The following is a 27,172-nucleotide window of genomic DNA, read 5'->3' as shown; positions in this document are numbered from 1 at the left end:
AGTTAGATGGTCTATAACCCTCCATGTTAATTAAACTATTATAACCAAAATTGAAAGTTACAGTTTGAATGTGAGCCAAATTAAAATAATTTCATTTCCTCAATTTAATTTGGAATTCAGTGACTATATTAAAATGACTTTTGCTTTCCTTCAGAAAAAAAGATAATCTTTATCCGCAAAAGTGGTAAGTAGGGCAACCATCCCATCATATTCATTTTTTCATTGTAGGATACGTTATAGGAGATATATAAATGTTTTCAATAAATAAATGCATAGCCGAAACCGGTTTGGCTCAGTGGATAGAGCGTCGGCCTGCGGACTCAAGGGTCCCAGGTTCGATTCCGGTCAAGGGCATGTACCTTGGCTGCGGGCACATCCCCAGCAGGGGGTGTGCAAGAGGCAGCTGATCGATGTTTCTCTCTCATCGATGTTTCTAACTCTCTATCCCTCTTTCTTCCTCTCTGTAAAAAATCAATAAAATATATTTTTAAGAAAAGATTAAAAATAAATAAATAAATGCACAGATAAACCAAGGGGCTTAAGTTGCTCAGTGATTTCTGGATGGAGCTACATCATGACTCATTTATTCAATTTTGATTTCTGACCTTTGTTATTATTTCCAGCATTCACTTCAAGATAAATTAAAACAAAATAATGATTCTATACTTAATCTTAATTGTAATCTTTGAAAAATAAATGTCTTCCCACAGGTTAAGGCAAAAAGAGAAGGCAGATGGTTCCCTCTATTAGAGGCATGTATACTAGTTTTAACGATAGTAGTATTTCTAAAGTATGCTTTTTAAAATGTAGATTTTGGACCTAGCTGGTTTGGCTTAGTGGATAAAGCATCGGCCTGCAGACTGAGAAGTCCCAGGTTCGATTCCGGTCAAGGGCACATGCCCAGGTTGTGGGCTTGATCCCCAGTGAGTGGCGTGCAGGAGGCAGCTGATCAATGATTCTCTCATCATTGATGTTTTTCTATCTCTCCCTATCCCTTCCTCTCTGAAATCAATAAAAATATTTAAAATAAAATAAATGAATGGAAAAAAAATGCAGATTTTGAAATGTATATTTTATATCAAAATAGGTAAATTTTGTGGTCTTATTCTAAGTCAAATTGCCAAATACCATTAACTTTACTTTTGACACTTGTATTTTCATAGGAGTTTTTTATTTTGCCACGAGATTTCTACATGTGAAGTAAAAGGCTCATGATTGGAAATGGTTTTACATCATTATATAATTTTACACACAGAAAAACAAAATTATATAGATTTTGTCACCATACTGCTGCTATCTTATAAGACTTATCCCTCAAAAGGTCACTTATTGTGGAGAGAAAGTTTGGGCTCATTAGAAGTTTTTTTGGGAAAATTTGCATGAATTGAAACATGACAAAAAGGAAAGCCATCAGGAGGTGGCTGCTCACTGAAACAAGCTCAAATGTAAAGGAAGACCCTAGTGAACGTTTTTTGTTTTGTTTTTAAATATCTTTTATTGATTTTTTTTTACAGAGAGGAAGGGAGAGGGATAGAGAGAAACATTGATGAGAGAGAAACATTGATCAGCCGCCTCTTGCACACCCCCTACTGGGGATCAATCCTGCAACCAAGGTACATGCCCTTGACTGGAATCGAACCTGGGACCCTTACAGACTGCAGGCCGATGCTCTATCCACTGAGCCAAACCAGTTAGGACATGAACGGTTTTTATCATGGCTGTTTTATATTCTCTTACTGCGTTGTTCTTGAGCTAGATGGAAGAGGCATATAATGTACATGGCATTGTGGAAAGTAATTCTTTTTGTTGACCTGGCATGACACAAAGATGAGGAACATTCATGTAACAATAACCTTAATGTCTTGAGACTTTTAAGGGCTGAAAACTGGACAAGAAGAAGTTCAAGAAAATTTTCTGTGCTATTCTAGAAAGTAGGCTAATTTCAAAATGTGTTCAGTGAAATTAAAAAATAATAGCAAAAGGAGGACAGTTAGAGTATGGCTAGATTTGTGGAGAATTTGAGGGCTACCAGGAAATCAGGAGTTTAAGCTCCATCAGTGTTTCTTAAACTGTAAAAAATCAACAACCTTTAAAAAAAGCAAAATATTCTTACACATCATCATGAGAGACTTCATTTGAGAATCTTAAGCCTGCAGAATTATCTTCTGGGCCTACAATGTCATCTAACTTTTGGGGGGATAAATTAGTATGTGCTGGCTAATATGTATTAACTACTTTACATGCTTTATTTCATTTACTCCCTGCAATATACTTGCAGAGGAGGTATCAATGCTGTCCTCATTTTACAGATGAGAATCTTGAGGTTCAGAGGATTAAAGCTATTTGCAGACAGCAAATGAGCTAGTTTATTTGGATGTGGGATTGGAGCATTTGCCTTTAACGCTGTGCTCCATGTACTTGGAGTTGAGCAGCTTTTTCTTTTTCCACACCTAATTGGTCTAGCCTTGCTAGGAAAAACACACGAGATTTTGCTGAACTTTAATTCTTTTTTTTTTTTAATTTCTTTATTGATTAAGGTATCACATATATGTCCTCATCCCCCCATTCCCATCCCACACCCTTCCCCACACATGCCCCCACCCCCCTGTTGTCCTTAACCGCTGGTTAGGCTCATAGGCTTGCACACAAGTCCTTTGGTTGATCTCTCCCCTTTACCCCCACCCTCCCTACCCTCCCTCTGAGGCCCGACAGTCTGATCCATGTCTCCTTGTTTCTGGGTCTTGAACTTTAATTCTTTGAAATCTGTATAAAGAAACTAGTCACATAAAATCTCTAAATATAAAATTGTATTCAATAATTAATGTTTTTTTCCAAACTACACCTCTTGAAGACCTTGATGTACTTCCCAGGGTCCCTTGCTCCTTTGTTTCAGAATGGCAGGTTTAGAGGTTCAGAAAAAAAGTTATTTATATTGGTTGTGTGATAAAGAATTACAATTTTTATTTTAATAAGGATTTTGGAATAATAAAGTTTGAAGGCTTACTTGTTCGCCTTACTACTTTTACTATCATTCCTGCAGGGGATGCTTTTATAACCAAATATCTGTTAGTAATATATGTAGTCTCTTGCTCACAATTTTTGCTTTAAAGCATTATTTTAAAGTATCACCTTTACGCAGAGGATATCATGGGGTTTTACCTACAATTAAATGCTGTCTGGAAATGAATCTCTAAAAATGACACTGAGATCAATCACTACTCATACTGTGTGACTCAGGGCACCAGAGGGCTCTCTCTCAGCCCAGCTCCTACGCATTCCTTAGCTAACAGGTGTGAGACTTATCTGGCCTCTGTGTGCACTCACCTGGGACACTTTTAAGAGTGAGAAGTGGATCAAATAGCTGAGTCTAAGGTACAAGCTGTCTGCACTGCTGAGTTCCTTCCTTGTTGGAGGACTAAAGCTTTGGCCTTCAGCCTGCACTGCTGCCCTAATTTTCTGCAGATCTCCTGGCTGTTAGTTTCATTTATAGAACTTCAACTTCCTCTCTTGCTCTGCCTTTTACAACCCATGTCTCTTTGCTTATTGTTTGCTTAAATGGCTTCCGACTCTACCACCCTCTTGGACCCCATGTTTCACTTGATTTTCCATAATCATATCTAAGTGGTTACCCTAGGAAACTCTGGATAATTTTGATGTTCTGAAGAGACTGATTCTACACCTAGAACTTTTGCACCATCCTGGAGGACCTGTACTGAGGGTAGACTCTGAGAGCTCAAAACACCCTTCACCAGGCTGGTTTACCTTGCAGGTGGTTGCCTTGCCAATGGGCATATCTATCTAGAAAGTAGATTAATATATCATCTAGGCAGCCCTGGCTGGTTTGGCTCAGTGGATAGAGTGTCAGCCTGCAGACTGAAGGGTCCCAGTTCAATTCCAGTCAAGGGCACATGCTCGGATTGTGGGCTTGATCCCCAGTGTGGGGTGTGAGGCTGCTGATCAATGATTCTCTCTCATCATTGATGTTTCTATCTCTCTCTCCCTCTCCCTTCCTCTCTGAAAAAAAAAATTGTTTAAAATATATATAAAGTATATATCATCTTAAAATATATATAAAGTATATATATATCATATAAGGGAACTAAGCTAGATGTTTCATAAGTACTATGTTTTTGTTTAAATAAATTCATTATGAAATAATTTCTGGTTTTACTACACTACTATGTACCTATCATTCATTTAATAGTTTCAAATGTGATCTTAAAGTTACTTCTGGCAAAAATTACACACTGGGAAAAACATAGTGAAGTGTCATCTACACTAGTACCCTTTTTTTTTTATACATACAAACAAAACCCCTGGCCCATGTAAGTGAATAGGTTTAGAAGAAGATGGCACATATATAACATGGAATACTGTGCAGCCATTTAAATAAATGGTAACCATGATAATTATTTTAAAATATCTTTAAAATATTATTCAAAAAAACCTCAATATAAAATGGTAAATATGCCATAATTACAACCCTTTAAAATATATATACATGTAGACAACAGCTAGAAACTTATAAGCAAAATTTTAAAAATTGTTGTATTAAAGTATTGTAATTGTTCCTATTTAATTTTATGCAATTTTTAATATTGCATTTTTGTAATCATAATGAGTCAAAACTCTTTTCTATTATTTCATTAAATCTGCCACAAACAAAGAATTAACTACAATGTTTTTGAATGGCCATTTAGAGCAGATTATGCTTTTACTCTAAAAATGACTATATTTATTTTTTGTTTGTTTTTAATTCTCACTGGAGGATATTTTTTCCATTGATTTTTAGAGAGAATGAGAGAGAGAGAGAGAGAGAGAGAGAGAGAGAGAGAGAGAGAGAGAGAGAGAGAGATGAGAGAAACACATCAACTGGTTGCCTCTCAGTCCTTTTGGGCTTGGGTATTGAACCCACAACCAAGGTACGTGCCCTTGACTGGGCCGATGCTCTAACCACTGAGAAACCAACTAGGGCTAAAAATCACTATATTTAAATAATATGTAAAAGGTCATTAAGGTTTATTCCTTTTACTATTGTATAAAAATCAAATACACTTTTACCCTTATTTCCTTAGTTCAGGAGTTCATTTTCTCTTAACTTTTAAAATAACCTCCTTGTTGGTTCATATTTACCTTGTCCCCTCCTGTTCATTTTCCCTTTCTATTGATCACCCCTCTTTTCAGTCTGTCCTGCATCTTGCTGCCTCGGGAATCTTTCTGAAACACAAATCTGCTGAGCAGGGGAGGTCAGCTTAATATCCCACAATGGCTTCCCAGTGCCCTGAGCTCTCTCTAAAGAAGTGGTGCTAGGGCATGTCACGGGCTCACCTTGGTTTTCGCTGTTACTTCTCCCCAGACTGTTCACTTATGCTTCTTTTCCTTGCAAAACATTTGGTCTTGACTAAAACGTCCACAGACGTTGATATTTGGTCCACGCCTTGATATTTGGTCTTGTTAAAAACATGCATAGTTAATATAAATTCTTCTCTTCTGCAAGATTCCAACCTGGAACCATCTAGCTAGCCCCATTTGCCATTACCAGCTAGGCTACTGAGGCAAGAAGGGCTATTACTGGCAATACAGTCACAACCCTATTGGAACAATAAAACATGATAGTACTTTTTAAAAAAATTTCTTTATTGATTAAGGTGTTACATATGTGTCCTTATTCCCCCATTACCTCCCCATCCCCCCACTCATGCCTTCACCTCCCTGTTGTCTGTGTCCATTGGTTAGGCTTATATGCATGCATACATGTCCTTTGGTTGATCTCTCCCCCTTACCCCCACCCTCCCCTACCTTCCCTCAGAGGTTTGACAGCCTGATCGATGTTTCTCTGTCTCTGGATCTGTTTTTGTTCATCAGTTTATGTTGTTCATTATATTCCATAAATGAGTGAGATCATGTGATATTTATCTTTCTCTGAATGGCTTATTTCGCTTAGCATAACGCTCTCCAGTTCCATCCATGCTGTTGCAAATGGTAAGAACTCCTTTTTTACTGCAGTGTAGTATTCCATTGTGTAGATGTATCACAGTTTTTTAATCCACTCATCTGCTGACGGGCACCTAGGCTGTTTCCAAATCTTAGCTATGGTCATGATAGTACTTTTTGATGTATTATTCCTGTAAGCCAAAAGTAGAAATAAAGATTTTTATCTGAATCCAGCATTTCCTAAGCATGGGTATTTTTTGACAGTACCAAGGACCATTTGGCATGGACCAAATATGCTCATGGATGTTTTAGACAGGACCAAATTTCAAGGACCTTTAGCCATAGATCAAAGTCTCCATGGATGTTTTGGTCAGGATGAACTATCAAAGACCTTTTGGTATGGACCAAATGTCTCAATGGACATTTTAGAGAGACCAAATGTTCACTGATTGTGTCAGGCAAGTACCAAATCCATGTTAGGAATTTAGCATATGATCAGAATAAATAAACTGGTGAATAAAACCACATTAGATTAAATTCTACTACTATTTTTTAAACCCATATTTTTAAAACCCAGGAATGTCTATTTCAGGTGTAAAGTGGAATCTGAAATAAAATCTTTTTTTAAAGAAGAGAACATTGGAAATGAATGTCTGTCTGACCTTAAGAATTTTGGTGAGATTTTTTTTTTATCCTATATTTAAAGGGATGTTTTAAAAATGAAAGTGGACCACTCACTTCATATTCTTTTATTAACTGCTGTTTGTTTTTTTCTAAAATAATCCAAAAATAAATCTGCACTCTAAGAACCTGTTCTTAAAAATTTTAAATAATGTGTTATCTTGATTTAATTTTGTTTCACTATAGAACAAGAGTTATCTGAACAATGGTGCCTGTATCTTAAAAATGTGATAAATCCTATTCAGCAATTGATAGCAGACCTAAAATACAGACAGCATCACATTGCACAGCATTCACACTCACACAGTGAGTTGAACTCAGTGGATGTACTGGAAGAGGTCAGTATATTACCTTTACTTTTAATAATGTAATATTTCATTTTTGTCCCAACTAGAACAGTTTGAGATAAGGAACCAACATGGGTGTATTTTAATAGAAGATACAGCAAATTCTGTCTATTCAGTATCTTAAACATCCCTAAATCTGTCCAAGCTTGTTCATTTGGAACCTGAAATGTTACAATGGCCTCATACTTATTCTCCCTGCTTTCATTCTTGCTCCTCCTCCCATTGCATTCTGGGACCTACCTTCAGTGCATGGGATGGATGAAGCCATTCCCCTGGTAAATCCCCTCAGGGCTCCTCCTGGCCCACATCATGCCCCTCCCTGCTTCTGCACTCTCATCTCCTACCTGAAACCCCCTTCCTCCTAGACTGTCACTGGTCTGGACTTCTTTCTATTTCTTCTCACACTTATCAGGCTCCTTCCTGTCTCAGGGCCTGTGTGCTGACTATTTCCTCTGTTTCACTGAGGGTACTTTTTGTCCTTTAGGTGTTTGCTTAAATGTCCTCTCTTCTTAGTGACCTATTCTGATAGTCCACTTGAGAGAAGCCATAGTCACTCCCTATTACTCACCCTGTTTTTACATTACTTACCTCCTCCTGATACTCTCGTAGCTATTTTTCATTAGTTTATTGACTATCTCCCCTGACTACAGCATAAACTCCGTGATCATAGTTGCACTAGACGTAGGCTTTTAGGTGATTTTTCTCGCTCTATTTTTCAGTTGTCTGTAGTGTTGTTATATTGCTTTCGTAAATAATAATTTATAAAACTATATTTAAAATCTTGCCCATCTGGGGGTTAGAGGCAAGATTGCAAGGGAAGGAAAGGGTGATTAGAACAGACAATCTGGTAAGCTCTCTGCCTAACCACAAACAAAATCAAAATGTGGGTGCAGAGGCTAGGATCCCAATGTACTTCCCAGCTTAGTTTTGAGTTATGTGTCTAGAAGACCGTCTGATAAGCACACGCCCGGCTATGGCATCACTCGAATCCTCTTCCCCAGGTCCTCAAAGGCATGTTCTCTTATCTAATTTCTCATCACTTACTGGCTTTTGAGATTAATTCCTGTGAATTTAAATATGCATATTGAATGAATCACAATAATTTGCATACTACTTGTTCTAAATGTTCCAATAGGTTGACTCTGTGAAGAAACAATTAAAAGCTGTCTTTGAAAGACTTAGCCTGGAGCAACAGAATTTAGAAAATAATCTTTCAGACTGGAGTATTAAAGTAAGTGTGAAACAGACAGTAATTTGTTTATCAATTTGTCATTGGTGTTAAATAAAACAATCACTTAATTTATTTTTCAGATAGTAGATCATTATTCAGAAGAAAGGAGGAACCTGCTTAGTGAACTGCCAATAGAATTAGAAGCTTTGGAATGCCCATACCCTGATTTGAAATCTTCAATTTTTAATGAGTTCTGTAACTTTACAGAGAAATACCAAAAGAAACTTCAAGATTTTGATCTGCAGTTAGAAGACATAAATAGGTAATAACATAAAACTACTTGAATTATGTAGATTTTTGCTACTACATTTTTATTTTTCTGGGAGGTTACTATGCTTCTGATTTACCATTTTCATAGGTACTATGTGATTGGAATACAGTCAATCGATAAATGTTTAGATTGAATATTTGTTGAATGGAAAGGGTTCTTTTTCCCCTCTCCAAAATGATTTCTCTGAAATAGTGGTTTTAAAGGTTTTTATAAGTTGAAACATGATGAAAATAGCCTTCTCACTGAGCACTCTACTTCACAGGGAAGAAATAGTTTTTTTCAAAGATGAAATTTTAGTAACTATGGATTTTCATTTTAAGATGTGAAGCGCTTCTTCAGTGGAGATTTACAGATCAGTAGTAACAATTGGTTGCAATGAAAAATGTAGTTATGGAATTAGGTTATTTGTAATCCACCATGATTTTGTCTTATGGTGAACATAAGTATATTTTGTAAATTTTAAAAAACATGCTAAAATTTTTTTAGAAAGTGTATTTTTAGTTGTAATCCTTTCTTGAATGACAAATACACTGTTAAGTGATTTAAAATTCAGTTTTGGCAGGGTCAACTTCTCTAGTGTAAATTCTATATTAAAATTCATTTCATGAACAAACTCAGAAATGCCATGTGGCTCAGATCAATAGTTTACCTCATGTAATGTTTGGCATATGAAGTTTCTGGGGAATGTTTTGTATGGAAATATGCTTTTTATTCTATTACATTGACCTAAAAAATTTCCCCAAAGAATATGTATTTAAAAAGAAAGAAAAACTATTGCAGAGATACATTTATAATGTCCTTTTACTAAGGGCTGTTACTTTGAAACAGAAGAAAATAAATGACAAATATTTGTATTTCTTACATTTCTTAATGAATTGTTTGTAAATGAAATGCCTCTATATGATATTACTAGTGTTAAGAAATGAATAACAACAAGGAAAACCTTAAATCCAACCAAGTAGAATTATTTGCTTTAGTAGCTTCTTGACCCAGTTACTACTTGTCTCTGCACACTCGGTGAGGCAGACCTAGGTGGCATCTGAGTCTTTCCTGACCTAACCTTCTTTCTTACATCTCTGTGGTGATGGTCTCATCTACTGCCCTAACAAACATGTTTTGGTCTCCTAAGAGCTTCATCTCTCCCACCTCTCTGCCTTCCACTTTTCCTTTCCATATTGCAATAAAGCTGAGGAAAAAATGAATAATATATCATTTATACTGTTGATTAATTGATGATATAATTGAAAATCAGTCACAGTGATGTATTGACTCCACCATGCACTTGATTTAAGTCACTAATTGTAAAGTAAACATCCTTTCTCCCTTTCCTATCCCAACCTTATTAAAGAGGTTTTAGAACTCAGCAAGAAAAAAGAAGAGGGTGTGTGTGTGTGTGTGTGTGTGTGTGTGTGTGTGTGTGTTTTGTGACAGATGCATTACCGTCAGGCTGATTCGGGCTGTGAGGAAGATAAATCTGACTCTGTCCTTTTTTAAAAAAATTTTTAAATTGATTTCAGGGAGGAAGGGAGAGGGAGAGAGAGATAGAAACATCAATGATGAGAGAGTCATTGATTGGCTGCCCCCTACTGGGGATCAAGCCTGCAACCTGGGCATGTGCCCTGACCGGGAATCAAAGTGTGACCTCCTGGTCCATAGGTTGACGCTAAATCACTGAGCAACACCAGCCAGGCTGACTCCTTTTAAAGCAAGTTGATTGCCCCATGACCTTTCCTTACACATGGCATTTTGTCCCCTTAGCACAGGTAACTGAGATGGTGGTGTCTCTCGGTTAGCAGCTCCTAAACATGGAGGAGTTTGCCTTCCGCAGCCTGTAATGCCTCCCTCCTGCTAAGACCTACCCCTCACAGCCCACTTTCCTACCTTCCTTTTAATCTGACTTCTTCCTTCCTATAGCCCTGAACACTCAGAAAAAGATGAGATTCACAGCTCCATTGATGTTACTGAAGATCAAGGAGAAAATAAGATGAATGTAATTACATGCTAAGGGAAGAAACAAGTATTAGAACAAGACAGAAAAGGGCTAGGGAGGATGTTTTAAAAAGGGATATTAAATGACTAGACTCTGATCCCTTGAAGACAAAGTAATTTATTAACAACATTTGTATCCTTAGCACCTAGCATATCTGGGCACATCATAGCTGTAAAATAAATGATTGTTCAACTGAGTTGCAAACAATGAAGGTGAGCATGGCAAGGCATGCTATAGGGCCAGTAGGAATCTAGTTTGGAGGAATACAGGTTCATGAATCCTTGTTTAATAGTGTGCTTCCCACATATAATTATACAGAATAAAGTTTATAAAATTAATGATGTTTTACTTCATGAATATTTATTGGGTAATCCTTAACGTATCAGTGATCTCTGCTAAGCTCCTTACTAGGTGTTCAATAGACAGACTAGATAGGATATGGCTTTGCCTTTAAGAGGGCTTGAAATATTTAGAGAAGCAATTTATTTACATGTATCCTAATCAAATACATATTACATGCTCACAGCAACTAAGAGACTATTTTATAATATGCTGCCTGTGAATGATGAGATAAAACTGAATGACGTTTCAGGCGTAGCTTCATTGAGGAGAAAGAAAGTAAATGGGCTATTTTGAATAAGCACAGAGGTCATGGGCATCAACAATCTGACTGTGGGCAGTAAGGTGGGCAAAATAATATTCTAACTAGCACAATGAATTATTTGTTCAACTGTTATATGAGTTTGCCCAGTATCTGCCATTATTTTGATATAGCCATTTCCCCTTTTGGTTCCAGTTATTAGGCTTTGTAAGGATACACATAGATTATGCCCATGTAGGTACATAACTACATAAGTGAGTTTGTGCATATTTTAAATAGATGTCTGTTGCTATGATATAAGAATGTTGACATTTCCGGGGGACATTTTTAAGTTGTAAGTTTTCATTGGGCTAACCGCAGTGGACCTCAAGGTTAATCCCAACATTTATTTTAATTCCCATTTTGTAGCGGCTCACTGGTTTGGCTTGGAATGACTCTATCACTGACCCAAAGGTAGGCCCTGGTGGGATTGTGCACCAGTCCGTCACCACATCTCCCCGGCCACAGCTACTAGCTCATGGTGGTCCCCAAGTCAAGGACAAAGCTCAGAACTTTCGTTAGGTACTTGAAGAATAGTGCCTTTTTTTTTTTTTTTTTTTTTTTTTTTTGTGGATGGACCAAGAAAGTACATAGTTGAGGTTGCTGCTGGCAGCTGTTGTGTGAATGAAGAAAAACAGCACACAAGCAGCCCAGGTAATCACGGGGAAACTGAGCTGGCGCCCTGTTTGAACTGTGTGGAAGCCACCCTCACTATTGGATTTTCAAGGGTAATTAGTCCACATTAATGTCTAAAGCCAGTGTGAGTAGGAATGCAAGCAACTAAAATTTTATATGCTAGTTGATTTGATTTCAATGTATCCATAACTTATGAAATAATCTATTAGTTTAGTGCAATTACAATTGAAGAATTATTAAAATGTATTCTAAAATGTATTAGGAAGATTAAGGTTGTAAAATCAGCCAGAGTTTCCAAATGAAGAATAACTGAGATTGGGTGTGAAACTTGCATGGCCAAATACAAATATATAATATCAAAATAGATTATAAAGTTTTATATATCTGTGGGATATGTAGCAGATAAGTAGAAGAAAATAGAAATACAGAACATATCTATAATAATTTAATTTATTATAAAGGAAAAATTTTAAAACTATAGTAAAGATTGGATTATTTATAGGAGCATTAAATAACAGGAAATTGGAAAATTGAGGTTAGAGCTCTTTCTTATCCCATATTACTAAAAAACTTTAGGTTTATTAAAATATGAATAAGAAAAATCATAAAATAATGAGATAAAAAACAAGACAAATGTTAAGTAATCTTGGAATGGGGAAGGCCTTTTAAAGTATGCTACCTGCAGTGAAAATCATAAAGAAAAGGTTTAAATAAGTGCAATGACATAAGCATTAAAAAAAAATCTAACAGGATGGTTTCTCAGGCAAGTTAAATCTTTAAATAATCCATAGGGACTTCCAGTGTCTGGTCCAGCAGGTAAGGAGCTTAGAGTTTGTCACTCTGCTCTAAACACCTGAGCAAGCTAAAAAATCACCAACTCTTCTTAGATACATTCGTGTAGCAAAGTCACAGGGCAAACTGCTGCCCTCCAAATTGGAGAGACAGGCAATACAAAGAGTCACATTTTACCGAGAAGAAGCCCAGGAGCAGAAACCTCCCTGTGGGGACGATCTGGTGTTCAGATTTGGACATGATGTTGAATTTGAGATGCTGTCAGATTTCCAAGTACAGATTTTTGTAAAGACAGTCAGTTATATGAGTTATAGGTATGTTGTTTATAAAAATGAAAAAGTATTCTACACATATCCATTGATTTTCTTGTTGATGAATCAGGTCCAATATTATCCATTTTTTTTCAATAAATGTTTATTAACCTTCTATGTTTACTAACCTTCATTGTTTTAAATACTCTTTTACAACCTATTTTTTATTACTTGCATGGTATTACAATATATGGTTGTACCACAAAAATTCAACCCACTACCTGGTTTTGCAAAGTTATTTATTACATATTTTGATATTTATTTAAAAACCTTGACACAAATAACTTTTTCACTATATTTTGAGTAATCCCATGATTATTCTTTTAAGATGAATTCTTAGAAATGGAACTGATAAATCAAAGGGTGTGAAAAAGTCTAAGGCTTGTGAGAATGTTAAAAGTAATAAAGTAATTAAGTATTTTCAATTATGTATTTATTGAAATACAATGTATTAACTGTAGGTGAAACCTACAAAAGTAGGTTTAACCTAATAAAGGGTAAAGGGGGCCAAATACATGGTAAAGGAAGGTGATTTGACTGTGGATGGTGGGCACACAATACAATATATAGATCATATGTTATAGAAATGTACACTTGAACCTATAATGATCTTATTAACTGGGGTCACCCCAGCAAATTTAATAATGATTTTTTTAAAAGTAGGTTTAACCATATTGCTTTCTAGGAAAATAGAAACAATTTATACTTTCACCAACAGTCTGTCATTTGATCCATCTTGTAGGCATGTTGATTAGGGCAGTGGATATTGCCATCACCCATAAATAGCACCAGTGTCTTGTTAATATTCTCTTTCTCTTTTTCAATATTTATCTACATAGCACAGCGGTGTAGCATCCCTGTTCTTATGTGAAATTTTTGCCAGCAGAAGTGGCAAAAAGATGAAAAAGATAAAAGATAAGATAGTTAAAAGCCAGTATCAGAAGCCAGTACTCAAGAGACAGTGAGTGGCCTGACATAATTTTATTTTAAAAATATTTGATTAAACAAATAGTTACATGTTTGATTGTTGCTTGATGAATATAAGATAGAAGAGGAGGGAAAAGAGCATAATAAATAACTGACATTTGCTTACTTGATGAACTCAGAACAAGTTAGAGCATTGGAGCCTTAATTACCAGGTAGCGTTTTTCTCTGAGAATGTAGTCTCTGACTTTTGGAAAGTTTCAGTTCTTGGGCATGTCCAGTCTCAGGTTCTACGTTTCTGGTCTGGGCTGGTTGTGTGTCAAGGGTGGTTAACAAGGGGAGAAGTGCTGAGAAACGGAAGCATAATTATTTGAACACTAATGTGTTCACTTAATCAAGTGGTTAAATGACCCACTCAAGCAATATTTGGGGTCACTGCAACTCCCATTTTCTCATGGTGTATTGCAACAGGGATTGTCCAGCCTGACCTTGGAATTTATATTTGTTGGGGTTGGGGGAGGAAATAATTGTAGGTTAAGAGCTTATTTTTGTCATATAGATTTAGTAGCTTTCTCTTAAAATAAACACATCATTGAAAACAATTATTTTATGACTTTTGAACCAAAAGCTATATTTTGTGATTGTTTAACCTACTTTGGTTTGTTGTGGGAATTCTCTTGGCTGTGGTGGAATGCATTTTATCAAGGGAAAACAATGGGTCCATTTTCTAGGGTATACTCAAAATTGGTCTTAGAGTTTGCCTTTGCTTAATTAATAACTCAGCTTGTATATTATCTGTATATTATGTTTGTTTAAATGTATTTGTGAAAAGTGTATCTAAGAATAGTGGCTATAAATGTCTAGGTCAACAGTCTTTTTTGTGAATATCACTGCAGCCCACATCTGCCTTCTTGATATAATAGTTTCAGCCAGGAACTACAGGTTAATGATGCACGAAGCTACACTTCTAATACGTTGGGAGACTAGAAAATCTGGGTTTTACAAAATCAAGGAGTGAGAATCATTGATGAGAAGTTTCTGGGTGTGAAATCAAATTAACCTTGAGTAAATCAGATTGGAGAGGATGGAAACATAGCAGCTTGACAGATTTGTGTCCAAGACAATTGACATGTTATTTTCTAACCTGGCTACTACAAATAGAATTTGTTATTAAAATAATAAAAATATGTGTAGCTCTGAGCAAAGAGAAGATTAAAATTTCTATGGACACGATAGCCGAATTGTGACATAGAGGAATTATAACACCTATTTATACTTCAAATCAAGTGTTCAGAACAAGTTTTTCCTACTCCTTATATTTTGAAGATCAACTGTGGCAAATATAATACTTAGAGGAAACCCTATTTTTAAAACTGAGACTATGGAGAACCAGTAATGTAAGGAATTATAATCGCCATGCTCACAGGTTTATGTTTATTTGCCATATTAGTGCCTATAAAGAAACATAACATTGAATATTGTTAATGTCTAAACAAATAACAAACTCAGAAAGAGTTCCATCACTCTTCTAATTCATCTTTTTAATTTCTTAATGATTACTGGTAGGTTTGAGGTGATATTGTAGAGTCTTTAGTGGTAATTAAAATAGTCAATTAAGTGTTTCCTCATGCTATTTCAAAGAAGTAGACCAGTTTTATCATTCTTGCTTTTGAACCTGGAAAACTGAATCATAATGTCTATATAAAGTAATTTTATTCAGTTCAACTTTGTTGCAATTTAATATGTTCTTATGCTCTAAAAATGAAAAATAAAATGGGGTAACATGGAGGCAGATTTTGGCTCAATAGAAAGATTTAAAAAGTAATGAGGGCAAATAATGTGTTTGTAGATTATCTTGTCTTTACTGATTCATTTGAGTTTGAGTTTTTTTGTTTAGTTTATTTGTCCTAAAAATAACTGTTGGTGTTGAACACTTGTCTGTTTCCAATGAGCTGAGGAGAGTTACTGTAGATGCTGGTCTCTGGCCACCTTGGGTCTGCATCTCTTTAATCTCTATATCTTTCATTATATTTTCCTTCCAAAGTGAATATTAGGATGCTACATTAAAAAAAAAATTTCTCTTTCCTTCACTTAACTATCAAATAGGATATCTTTAGCTGTAAGTAAGAGAATACACAACTCAAGTGAAAGCAACTTTAACAACAAGGTGATTTCTTATTTCACACGAAGTGCAGAGGTAGAGAAGTCAAGTGCAGTGAGGTCTGGTTTTCTGCATTCTCTTGCCCTGTCTTCCTGCAGGTTAGAGGACTTCCTACCAGACAGCTGTTGCTCCACACCACAACACTCAGGAGCAGAAAGGCCCCTTTCTTCCTTCTGACGTATCTTAAGAGCTAGGAAGCCTTTCCCCCAGAAGACTTTTCACACTTCATTGGCCAGAACTGGGTCTTTTGTCCATGCTTATTCCAAACAGTGGCCAGAGGAATAGGAAGCTCGTGAATGAACATTTGTGAATGTCTTAAGATTAATCAAGATTCACTCCCAGGGCTGGAGAAAGCTCACCTCCCCTGAAGTGGTTAGGGTAGGCGGGGAGGGCTATGGAAGAGGGCTATGGAAGAAGGTAGATCTTGAATAAAATCAGGATTCTGGTGGACAAGAGCAGGAGTAAGGGCAATATTTTCTACAATTACCTTTTCCTTACACTTTTTATGATGAATATAATTACTTAATTGAGTCATTACTTTTTACTTTTAACAATCTATTTTATCTTGATTATTTTTTCTCAAAACTTCCACTAGTAACTATATTGCCTCTTAAAATTAGTGGTCGATGGATGTAGGAAAAAAGGATGGATTAGTTACCATCTTGCCATCATCCCAAAGTACACATTCCACCTCCAACAAATACACATTCTGAGCAAAAATTGAGCTTTCTATGCAAAATATTGTTTTTAAAAATTATAAGTAAAAACAACAGGCTTGCTGTGAAAATAACAATTGCACCTTCCAAATAATTACGTAGCCTTCTCTTCTGAACAGATTCTCATCCCTAACCCACCTATAAGAAATTCTGGAGCCATTACTTTTAGAACTCTGCCATGTTTTCACTTTCCTGTCACCCCTCCGAAGAATGTGGTCCAAGGTCTGGTGGGCCACTCTGCTGTTGTTGATTCTTCAATTCAGTGAATTATGACCATACTCCTGAGAGCCCACTTTATTCTAGCTGTCAACTCCCACCTGCATAGCCAGACTGGGCAGAGCCTAGGGACCCTGGAGGCAAGAACTGCTAAGTGGGAATGGATCCCGTGGGAAGAAAATGTACACACCAAAGAAAACCCAAGATACAGGTTCCGTTGGTCAGAAATGAGTCTGAGGCCAGGGAGCTCCCTGTAAGTCAGGCTGAAAATCAAAGACAGATTTGTCTTTGGACAATAGACCTGTGGTGGGGTGGTGGGTGGGAAGACAGTTTCAGGAACCGGGCTAATTAGAATTGGTGTTTGGATGGGCCGAATCTGGAAAGACAGTGTTAAAAAGTGAAGTCAAGTTATCTTTTCTAGAGGGTCAGACCCAATGCAGCCAGACAAGCAGATGGTGTGAGAGCTCTCTTTCGCCCACATTCACCCACAGTGGCTACTGCAAGCATGCTTCTTAGTGGAGGAGCATTGGGTGTCCCCTGACAGTGTTACACTGGAGGAGGTTCTCTTTAGGCCAGATGTACCATGGCCACTTCCCACTCTGCAGGCAGCCCTCATTTGCTGAGCACTGCATCAGCAAGCTTCAGGAAGCACTAATTACCTTTTTGGCTGGAAAACTCCCTTCACTCTGAGAAAATGTAAAACAACTTTCAGCCAGTTTGTAAACACAATGTTTAGTTTCATAGACTTGTTTTTGTTGATCATATCACCCTTATGAATTTTATTTACCACTATTGGCTGCCCCCCCCCCCCCCACACACACACACCCCCAAATGTATCTTGATGTCATGACACCAGATTCCAGGGAAATGGTTTTAATATGACTACTAAGAAAACTGGTAGCTAACTTAATTGTCAGTCAGTTTTGGATTTTCGGAATGATTCAAATAGGTAGAAATAGGGAGAAAACCAGCCTCAGTCTGGTTGAATTCTCACAGCCCAATAGTCCTCCTTTTCTACATTATCTGTTTTACCTCACATCCTGGGAAATCATGATGAAATGAGATCAGTGGATTTCAATGTTTGGGGGCAGGAGGTGGTGGGTGGGATTGAGGGGTAAATATCTCATACATCCGTAGGCTGCAATTCCCTGAAGTGTTAGAAGTGCCCAATAAACCTGGAAACTGTAGAATTTTAGTGTGCTATTTTAAAGATAAAAATTACAAAACAACTTAAATTAGAAAATTTGGGTGGACGAAAAGAATAGAAATTGCAGAGACCTGCCAAAGATCTTTTGTCTAAGGATATTTTAAAACTTGCAAAAGCGTAGGATAATTGTAAAGTCTTCTTTAAATTTTTTTCTTTAAAATGACAGTCATTTTTGCTTAATTCAGAAAGGGGATAAGTGATCAGAATATTCTTTCAATCTGTGTAATTTAGCTTGTTCTTTCATCACATCACCAGCAAAGCAGTTAAATTAAACAAGAACTTTGGAAGGTAAAAGCTAATCCTAATTATTTTATAAAGCTAAGCTAGTCTGTATAGATTTTTCTGAACAATGGAAAGGTAAAGGTTGGATTAGGAAAGAAAAAATGTCCAGATCTGAATTTAGAAATGCAGATATATTAAATTTGATTTTGTTTTAGAGGGTACATAAGAAATGACTACTTTGTTATTGTGAAGAGGCTATTGTGTTTGAATTTTACCATTCAGAAGACTCACTCCTTACACAGTGGTGGGAGTTTTCTCCCTCACAAGCAGCATCCTAATGGAGATGTATGACTGTGCCATTAGTATTGCTGATGGGAATATTTGCCTCAAGATTTAAGCCTGCGGCTGTGGAAACTGCTATGAATACTCTAAAAATAATAATGTTGTGAGTATTTATGTATGATTTCTTTTCAGATGTTTTTTATTCCACATATATTGGAAAATGACTTACAATTTGTGTAATTGTGATAATTGGGAAAAGCTGTTGAGATGAGGTTTCTAAAATCAATAAGAAGAGCAAAATAAATGTGATCATTGTTCATGACATATTTGGTTTTAATGTTATATTATCATTTCAGAAATTTAAGGGGTTTTAATGTTGTCACTAAAATGACACCTAAATAATTCACACGATGTATAAAAATGCAGTGAGCACCACACATTCTACTGCTGCTATATTTATTTATAGCAACGTACACTGCTTAATGTGTGCTTTTATTTGAAAAGCATTTTTATAAATGTTTGCTATTTGCAGTTTCTCTTTGAGAGAAATCTTGTACCGCCATTCAGTATGAGAGACTGTCAACGCAATTAGCTTAGAAGTACTTCCTTTACCAAAGGATTGAAACTATTTTTGAAAATGATGGGTAAGAAAGCTTGTATATTACCTTAGGTCCGGTTCAGTAGAAGCAATGCTGAGACAGAGATTGTAACAAGTGATTTGTTGGGCAATGCTCTCCGGAGAAGGGTAGTAAGGGAAGCAAAATAGAGGAGGGGAAAATGTCTATGCAGAGATCTCTCAGTGGGAATGAGCTGCCGTTTGCTCCCACAGTGAAACTCTGCAGCACAAACGGTATCACATAGTTGGTCCCATCTTGGGGTAAGTAGGCTGGGCTTCTGTAGCCCCCCATCAGATAATCAGTCATCAGTTGTGGTTAGTTCTTGTGTAAGAGAGTAGCCTTCTGCATGAAGCAACTCCCAATTGATTCAGAACAATTCTCCACAGAAGGAAGGTGCATCTGTGAATTATCAGCATCTTGGTAATGGGGATTCTACCTAATCAAGGTGATCTGTCATGGTTTCAAAGCATCCTTTATACAGATGAATGACAATATAAAAGAACCAAAAAAAATTACTGAACTTAGACTCTGTCACTTCCTCCTCCCCAGCACACATTCCCACAGGCACCCACCCACATTTGTAATCAAATAAAGGTAGAAATTCAAACCGTGTTAAAGTCCCTTTGCTTATGGAAACAGTTTAAAATCACGAATGAGGACATGGACTTTAGGTCTACTCATTATTGTGGCTGTGGTGTAGTAATAGAGAATTCATGTGGCTAACTCTGCTATTAAAATGCATTTATGTTATCATGAATGAAAATGAGTTCCTTGAGAGAGCACCAGAGATATTGCCCTTGAAGACTTGAGGGTGTTTTAAATGCCAAGTACACTCAGGCAAGCTTTTTCTCCAGGCTCAATATCCCTATTTGAAATGCTTTATTTTCAGAAGCCTTTGACTGTCTATACGTGCCCAACCGATTTAGACAGAACAAGACACTCAAGGTGTTCAATGAATGAATTCATCTCAAATTCTTTCTCTGCAGCAAATTAGGCCATACAGAAGAACTGTAGAGTATCCTTCCTGGTAGAACATCTGTAACCCTCTCCCCTCTCCCCCAGTTATAGAGCTGTTAGAGATTATCTTCTTTGAGAAATATCTTTTCTTTCTTTCTGCTTACCAGAATAATGAAATGCTTTACAGATACTAGGTAAACTTGTGTGAAGACAGTGGAATTCCCATTAGTATCACTGGTTTAAAGAGTTTTTTTATTGTTTTAAATTGTCAAATATTTTTTCAAGGTCAGAGAAGACGTATGAAATTTTTTTTGAATTGTACAGTTATTGGTAAGATGACTTGAAGGGATCCTCTTTACAAATGATTTTTTTAATGATCTGAAATGTAATGTTATTGGTTATCTTTTCGCAAGCAGTGTCTACTCTTACTCCAGAAAGTGAGATGTTGAGAAGGTAAAGTAAAAGATAATTTTAGACTTGCTTTTAAAGTCAAACCTGAAATGAAGTACGTTCCTCAGGCCTTAGCTTCTTGTATCTTATTGTTCATTTAACTGTCTACATTTGTATTTTCCTCCAGTCTAGAAATAGGAACTTTGTTGAATAAGCAAAATTTCTTTTTAATCTGTATCCTATATAATAAAAGCCTAATATGCTAAATGTCCGGTTGTCCATTCAACCAATCAAAGCATAATATGCTAATGATATGCTAAGGCCACTCAACCACTCGCTATGATGTACACTGACCACCAGGGGACAGACGCTCCGACAGGTTAGCTTGCTGCTGGGGTCCAGCTGATCAGGACTGAGTGAGATGGGCCAGACATGCCCTGGAGCCCTCCCATGGTCCCTCCATGGCTGGCCAACCTCCCACGTCCCTCTCTGGCTCCGATCATGCACCGGTGGGATCCCTCGGCCTGGCCTGCGCTCTCTTGCATTCTTGGCTGAGAGACCCCCCTTACCCCCCGAGTGCACAAATGTCATGCACTGGGCCTCTAGTGTTTAATCATTTATTTCCCAATGTTTTAAAATTTTAATTTACTAGTCATATTTTAAAAATTAGGCAAGATAGAATAAATATTTTAACAATACTATGTCTCATTGTCAAACTTCTTCAAATTATGCCTAGAACTCATGGCAAGACCAAATAAAGGATTGGAAGAACCAATTGTAGTAAAATTTAGAACCTTTTCAATAGCAGATATTTAGTTTGGCTAATGTATTAAAAAAAAAAAGAGAGAGAGACTTCATTTTAAGTAATCATCCTTACTTGGTAATAGCTTGAATAGTTAGAGTTCCCTCAAACTCCGTGATTGCTTAACAACGTGTAATATTTTTGTTGCTTCCAGAAACTTCCAATTAAGTGAAGAAGAACACTGGATGTACCAGGCTGTTTTGGATCAGTATCCTGGAGATCTCTGTGGCAGAAGGACTCTGTATCTGGACATGTTACAACGGTATTTTCCTCACAAATCTAGGCATGCTTTGGTGAGTACTGGCAAGTTGTTTTCATGGTCCATAACTGTTAAGTAAAAATATATATATATATTAAATGGTGCTCCAAAATTTAGTTATTCCTACAGTCTAGAAAATAATAGTGTTCTAGGTTGAAGTCTCATATTTCAAGTCTGTGTGGCCCATAAGAAGGTGGGTGACCCCCTGGCAACATTTGCTCTTCTGTGATCGTCACAGAAGATCGTCACTGTGCCTCCCTGGTTGCTCTGCCAGTATTGGACTTCCAGGTGTGTATACAGTGACCTGCCTGCCATCAGAGGTTATTTTAACCTTTGGGTCTTGCTGGAAAGTGGAATGCCTGCTCCTTCTCCGTGGCCCACAGAGCTGCCACACCTCAGTCCTTCTAGTCATGGGGAAGTCAACACTCATCTTGCGGGCTGGTTCTTATCTATACCATCCCCACCATCATAACTCTGTTTGATCCCTCTACATGGCTCTGACACACAAATGCCTCAAATCCATAGCCATGCCTGAAATTTCCCTGAGAAGGGCCTGGAAATTATTGTTTCATTTTTCTAGTTAACAAGACAAGAACACAAAAGTTAGCTTGTTACCAATTAATTTAATAAAAGTCACCTTAAAATACTAGTATCTCTCTCTCTCTCTCTCTCTCTCTCTCTCTCTCTCTATATATATATATATATATATATATATATATATATTAGTATATTTCTCTATTTTTATATATATATAAATAGAGAAATATGCTAATTAATATAAATATTAGCATATTTCTCTGTTTATATATATATATAGAAAAAATAGAGAAATATGCTAATTAACTGGGACACCATAATGGGTCGACCAGACAGGAGGAGGTTGCGTGCGCAGCTTCGGGGGCGAGGCAGCAGGGGCCTCCACGCACTTGAGCTGGGGAGGGCCTGATCAGCAGTGGCTGCGGCTGCTTCAAGGGTCGGAGAGGGAGGCAAGGCCTGCCGGCAACTCAAGGTGGGTGGCACCGCGCAATTTCAAATCATGCGCTGGGCTCCTAGTATGTAAATAAGCATGCATAGACTCTTAACTTTTAAATGGGCCAGCCTATAAAATATTATCACATAATCTGCATTTTTATAAGTGTTTTAAATTACACAAATAAGAACAATACTAACATGTATATAGAGTTTACCTTATGTCGGGCATGTGCATAGTAAACTCCTGTAGCACACATAACAGTTGATAAGGGAAGTACCATTGTTATTCTTATTTTACAGATGAAGAAATTGAAGCAAAGGCCACACAGCTGTATGATCATCATCTATCCTCTCCCCCACCCTCCCATAATTATTTGTTTTAATTTTGAGCTATAAATAGCAGATACCTGTTATATAAAAAACATGTTAGCCCTGGCCAGTGTGGCTCAGTTGGTTGGAGCATTGTCCTGTACACCGAAAGTTCACAGGTTTGATTCCCAGTCATGGCACATACCTAGGTTGTGGGTTCAGTCCCAGTTGGAGTGTGTATGAGAAGCAAATGGTTGATCTCTCTCTCTCTCTCTCTCTCTCTCTCTCTCTCTCTCTCTCTCTCTGAAAAAAGACACACAACACACCACATTAAAAAAACATGTTATATAATAAATAATTCACTCTAGAATTTTTAAAAAGTCTTAATTTATTAAATTAGATCTTTCTTTTTATCCCCTGTCAAATCTGGTTGCTTCTGTGACCAGCTGTCATTTTTATCTTTGTAGACTTTTTATATTTGCCTACTATTTACATAATAAAGATTTTTACATATACTTCTTGCAGTGGGCTGATTAGTATGCATTTCTGCATGGTGCATGCTTCCTTTCTTAACGTTTGACAGGTTTTAAGTGTATTTTTGGCTTTGGGGAACAAAGCTAAAAAGTTTACAGAACAGATTTGAGCAGTGGATGTTTGGTGTAAGTGAAGCCATAGCCTGTTTCATCATGTGCCTAATTAAACAAACCTGTATTATTCTTTTAGGTGGGACCAACCTTTCCCTGCTTGCGACCTTCTTTTTTCACACCATTTAGAGGTTCAATAATGTGTCAAATTCAGAAACATGGTCGATACAGTACTGGCAAAATAAAGAATTATTTAGGTCAGTGACTCTCAACTTCAGGAGACACATTTATATAATGAGCATTTCAGAATCACCTACAGAGATTTTTCCAACCACTCAGGCTCTCTCTATTCCTGTTCCTCCCCTCAAGGCTGAGATCTCCTCGGCTTGGGATTCATGGGCAACAGGAACTTCCGGTGCTGATGTGAGAATGCCATGTCCCTCAGGAGCGTGGGATGGGAAGGGCTAATGTCATTTCTAGAATTACTTCAAGTTTAGACAACTTAACATCTGAATGTTTCCATTATCAAGGGCAAATTGAGTTTTCAGGATTATTGTAACAATTTTTTAATGTTTATTAGCACATGTCAAACTGCTGAAGCACTTAAACAAATTGCTAAAATACCAGAACTAATTTAAAGATGGAGTATTTTTGAAATTATATATAGGGGAAATAATGCTTTCTGCTCATAGATTCATTGCCATGTAGAAGTGGAATTTATTATAGGGCCGCCTGTGTCTGACTCCATCCTGTATGAGAAAACTATGGATTTATAGTCCCCAGTCACCAGTTAGCCACAGGCTCAGAACTCTGAGACAGGAACCAAGTCCTGGGTGCTGTATGAACTATTAAGATGTTTGTCCCCAGTAAATATCAGTTGTTATAATTCATTTTATTCATTTTCATAACAATGACATAAGGCATAATCTCACTTTCGTTAATAGTGTAATGAGTGTACTAATATCCATCCGTTTTCTTTTCAGGTCGAACATGAGAAATGTTGTGACCAATATCACTTTGCAAGGGAGCAGCGAAGGGTCCTGATATCAAACTGGAATAAGAATAGGAGGGATTTTATACAGAAGGCTGTGCTGACACTTGCCGAGGCCTGTGCGGCTCATGAAATGGAGAGCACGTTGGCTAAGGACAGGAGAAAGCAGCAGGATTTGTGTGCTGACCTGAAAGCCAAGGTGAGGTGCTTTGCACAAGGTATTTCAGTGTTTTCATGGGTATTCATTTAAGAATCCACTTTTCCCTCTTGTTCAAATTCTAACTAAAGTTCACTTTCCTTAAAAAGCCTATTTTGAATAAAATTGTTAGTTCAAACCATCAACAATCAAGAATTTCATATGGTTCGAGCTGAAGTTCCTATAACAGGAGGTTAATATGGAAGTCCTGATTGGGAGATAGCCAATGCCAAACCATACACGCTGCACGCCAGAGTGAGGTGCTGGGTGAAAACGCAGAGTGTAATTGTAAAGTTACCGTCTGATGCTGGCTCAAAGATTCGTGAACCTCTCATTCACATTTAAAAAAGGGTCAAGTTATGGAGAGGAAAGAGAGTCTCTGAAGAGATGTTTTTGGAGAGCTTGATGGGCTGTGTGTGAGTCCTCAATAAAGTGAGAGGGTGAGGAGATGGGGTTTCCTTCCTCCTCAGACCCAGTGAGGCGCCTCCAGGACGGCTTGGGGAGTTTAGTGGGTCACCCCTGTAGTTGGAGGCTTGAGGACTGGTGTCTAATGTTCACAGGGAAATACAGAGGAGCTGCCTCAGTGGCTCCTCTGATTTTAATTTTTCCTATCCACGAGCACAGTATATGCTTCCATTTATTTGTCTTTTTTTTCTTTTCTTTTTGCAGTATCTTATAATTTTCTGAGTACAGGCCTTTTACATCCTCAGTTAAATTTATTCCTAGGTATCTTATTATTTTTGAAGCAATTGTGAATGGGATTGTTCTTTTAGTTTCCCTTGATGGTAGTTCATTTTTGGTGTATAAAAATGCAAACAACTTCTGAATATTTATTTTGTATTTTGCTACTTTACTGAGTCCATTTATCAGTTCTAGATGTTTTTGGTGGAATCTTTAGGGTTCTCTATGTACAGTATCATATCATCTGCGAATAATGACAGTTTTACTTGTTTCCAACGTGGATGCCTTTCATTGCTTCTTCTTGTCTGATTGCTATGGCTAGGACTTCTAGTACTATCCTACCTAATAAAAGAGTAATATACAAATTAACCACCACTCCACTACACTCACAAGCCACGCCCACCAGCCAATCAGAGCGAGTATGGAAATAAACCCAACCAAGATGGCTACAGCCACAGAGAGCAGGAGGGAGGCTTGGGTTTCCGAGGCAATGGAGGAAGCCAAGCTTTCCGCCTGCCCTTGCCAGCCTAAGCCTCCACTCAAGGCTACAAAGTTTCAATTATAAAAGTAAACAAATCCAAACAGAAATGGCGGCAGCCACGGAGCTGGAAAGAGCTGGAGGCTAGGGTTGCCCCTGGCAATTGAAGAAGCAAAGCTTTCTGCACACCCTGGCTGGCCCAGGCCTCCACTCCAGGTTACAAAGTTTCAATTATAGAAGATACATCAATTCCAACAGAAATGGCTGCCGGCCATGGAGCGAGCAGGAGGCTTGGCTCCGCTCCAGGCTACAAAGTTTCAATTGTAGAAGGTAAATAAATTCCAGATACCAGGGCCTCTGCTTGGGTTGCCAGGGGGCGTGGCTGGCCTGCCAACCACCACAGGCCCCTCGCTCAGGCCGCCCTATGCCCCAAGGGAACCCCCACCCTGATCCGGGACACCCTTCAGGGCAAACCAGCTGGCCCCCACCCCTGTACCAGGCCTCTATCCTATCTAATAAAAGAGTAATATGCAGATTGACCATCACTCCAACACACAATATGGCTGTCCCCATGTGGTCAACGATCCTGCCCCTATGTGGACACAAGATGGCCACCACAAGATGGCCAGCAGGGGAGGGCAGTTGGGAGGCACCAGGCCTGCAAGGGAGGGCAGTTGAGAGGGACCAGGCCTGCAAGGGAGGGCAGTTGGAGGCGATCAACCCTGCAGGGGTGGGCAGTTAGGGGTGACCAGGCCGGCAGAGGAGGGAAGTTGGGGGCAAACAGGCTGGCAGGTGAGCAGTTAGACATTAATCAGGCTGGCATGGGAGTGGTTAGGGGATGATCAGGCTGGCAGTCAGAAGCGGTTAGGGGCAATCAGGAAGGCAGGCAGGCGAGCAGTTGGGAGCCAGCAGTCCTGGATTGTGAGAGGGATGTCCGACTGCCCGTGGGATTGGGCCTATACGGGCAGTCGGACATCCCTCAAGGGGTCCCAGATTGGAGAGGGTGCAGGCTGGGCTGAGGGACACCCTCCCGCCCCCATGCACAAATTTCGTGCACCGGGCCTCTAGTGTTGAATAAGAGTGGTGAAAATGGACATCCCTGCCTTATTCCAGATCTTAAGGGGAACACTTTTAGATTTTCCCCATTGAGTATGATGTTGTTTGTGGGTTTGTTATATATGGCCTTTATTATGTTGAGGTATGTTCCCTCAATTCCCACTTTGCTGAGAGTTTTTATCATAAATGGGTGCTGGATTTTGTTAATAGCTTTCTGTGCATTTATTGATATGATCATATGATTTTTATCCTTCATTTTGTTTATGAATCATGTTGATTGATTTGTCGATATTGTAGCAATATTCATCCCAGAAATAAA

General features: G+C 37.9%; 1 protein-coding gene across 2 annotated transcripts in view; it reads left to right on the top strand.

Moving 5' to 3' along the window:
• Positions 1-27,172, top strand: part of CCDC148 (coiled-coil domain containing 148) — a 169,181-nt gene that overhangs the window by 7,559 nt on the left and 134,450 nt on the right. For both annotated transcript variants that reach the window (XM_054723172.1, XM_028141192.2), the window contains exons 4-9: positions 6,527-6,609; positions 6,802-6,953; positions 8,098-8,193; positions 8,274-8,455; positions 21,482-21,620; positions 24,435-24,641. In XM_054723172.1, the coding sequence (XP_054579147.1) occupies positions 6,527-6,609; positions 6,802-6,953; positions 8,098-8,193; positions 8,274-8,455; positions 21,482-21,620; positions 24,435-24,641 (859 nt within the window). The remainder of the gene's footprint in view (positions 1-6,526; positions 6,610-6,801; positions 6,954-8,097; positions 8,194-8,273; positions 8,456-21,481; positions 21,621-24,434; positions 24,642-27,172) is intronic.

Source organism: Eptesicus fuscus, chromosome 11 (genome assembly GCF_027574615.1).
Source record: "Eptesicus fuscus isolate TK198812 chromosome 11, DD_ASM_mEF_20220401, whole genome shotgun sequence".
NCBI classification, from domain to species: Eukaryota; Metazoa; Chordata; class Mammalia; order Chiroptera; family Vespertilionidae; genus Eptesicus; species Eptesicus fuscus.
The sequence above is the reverse complement of the archived record's forward strand: the minus strand, read 5'-3'. Positions and strand labels throughout refer to the sequence as shown.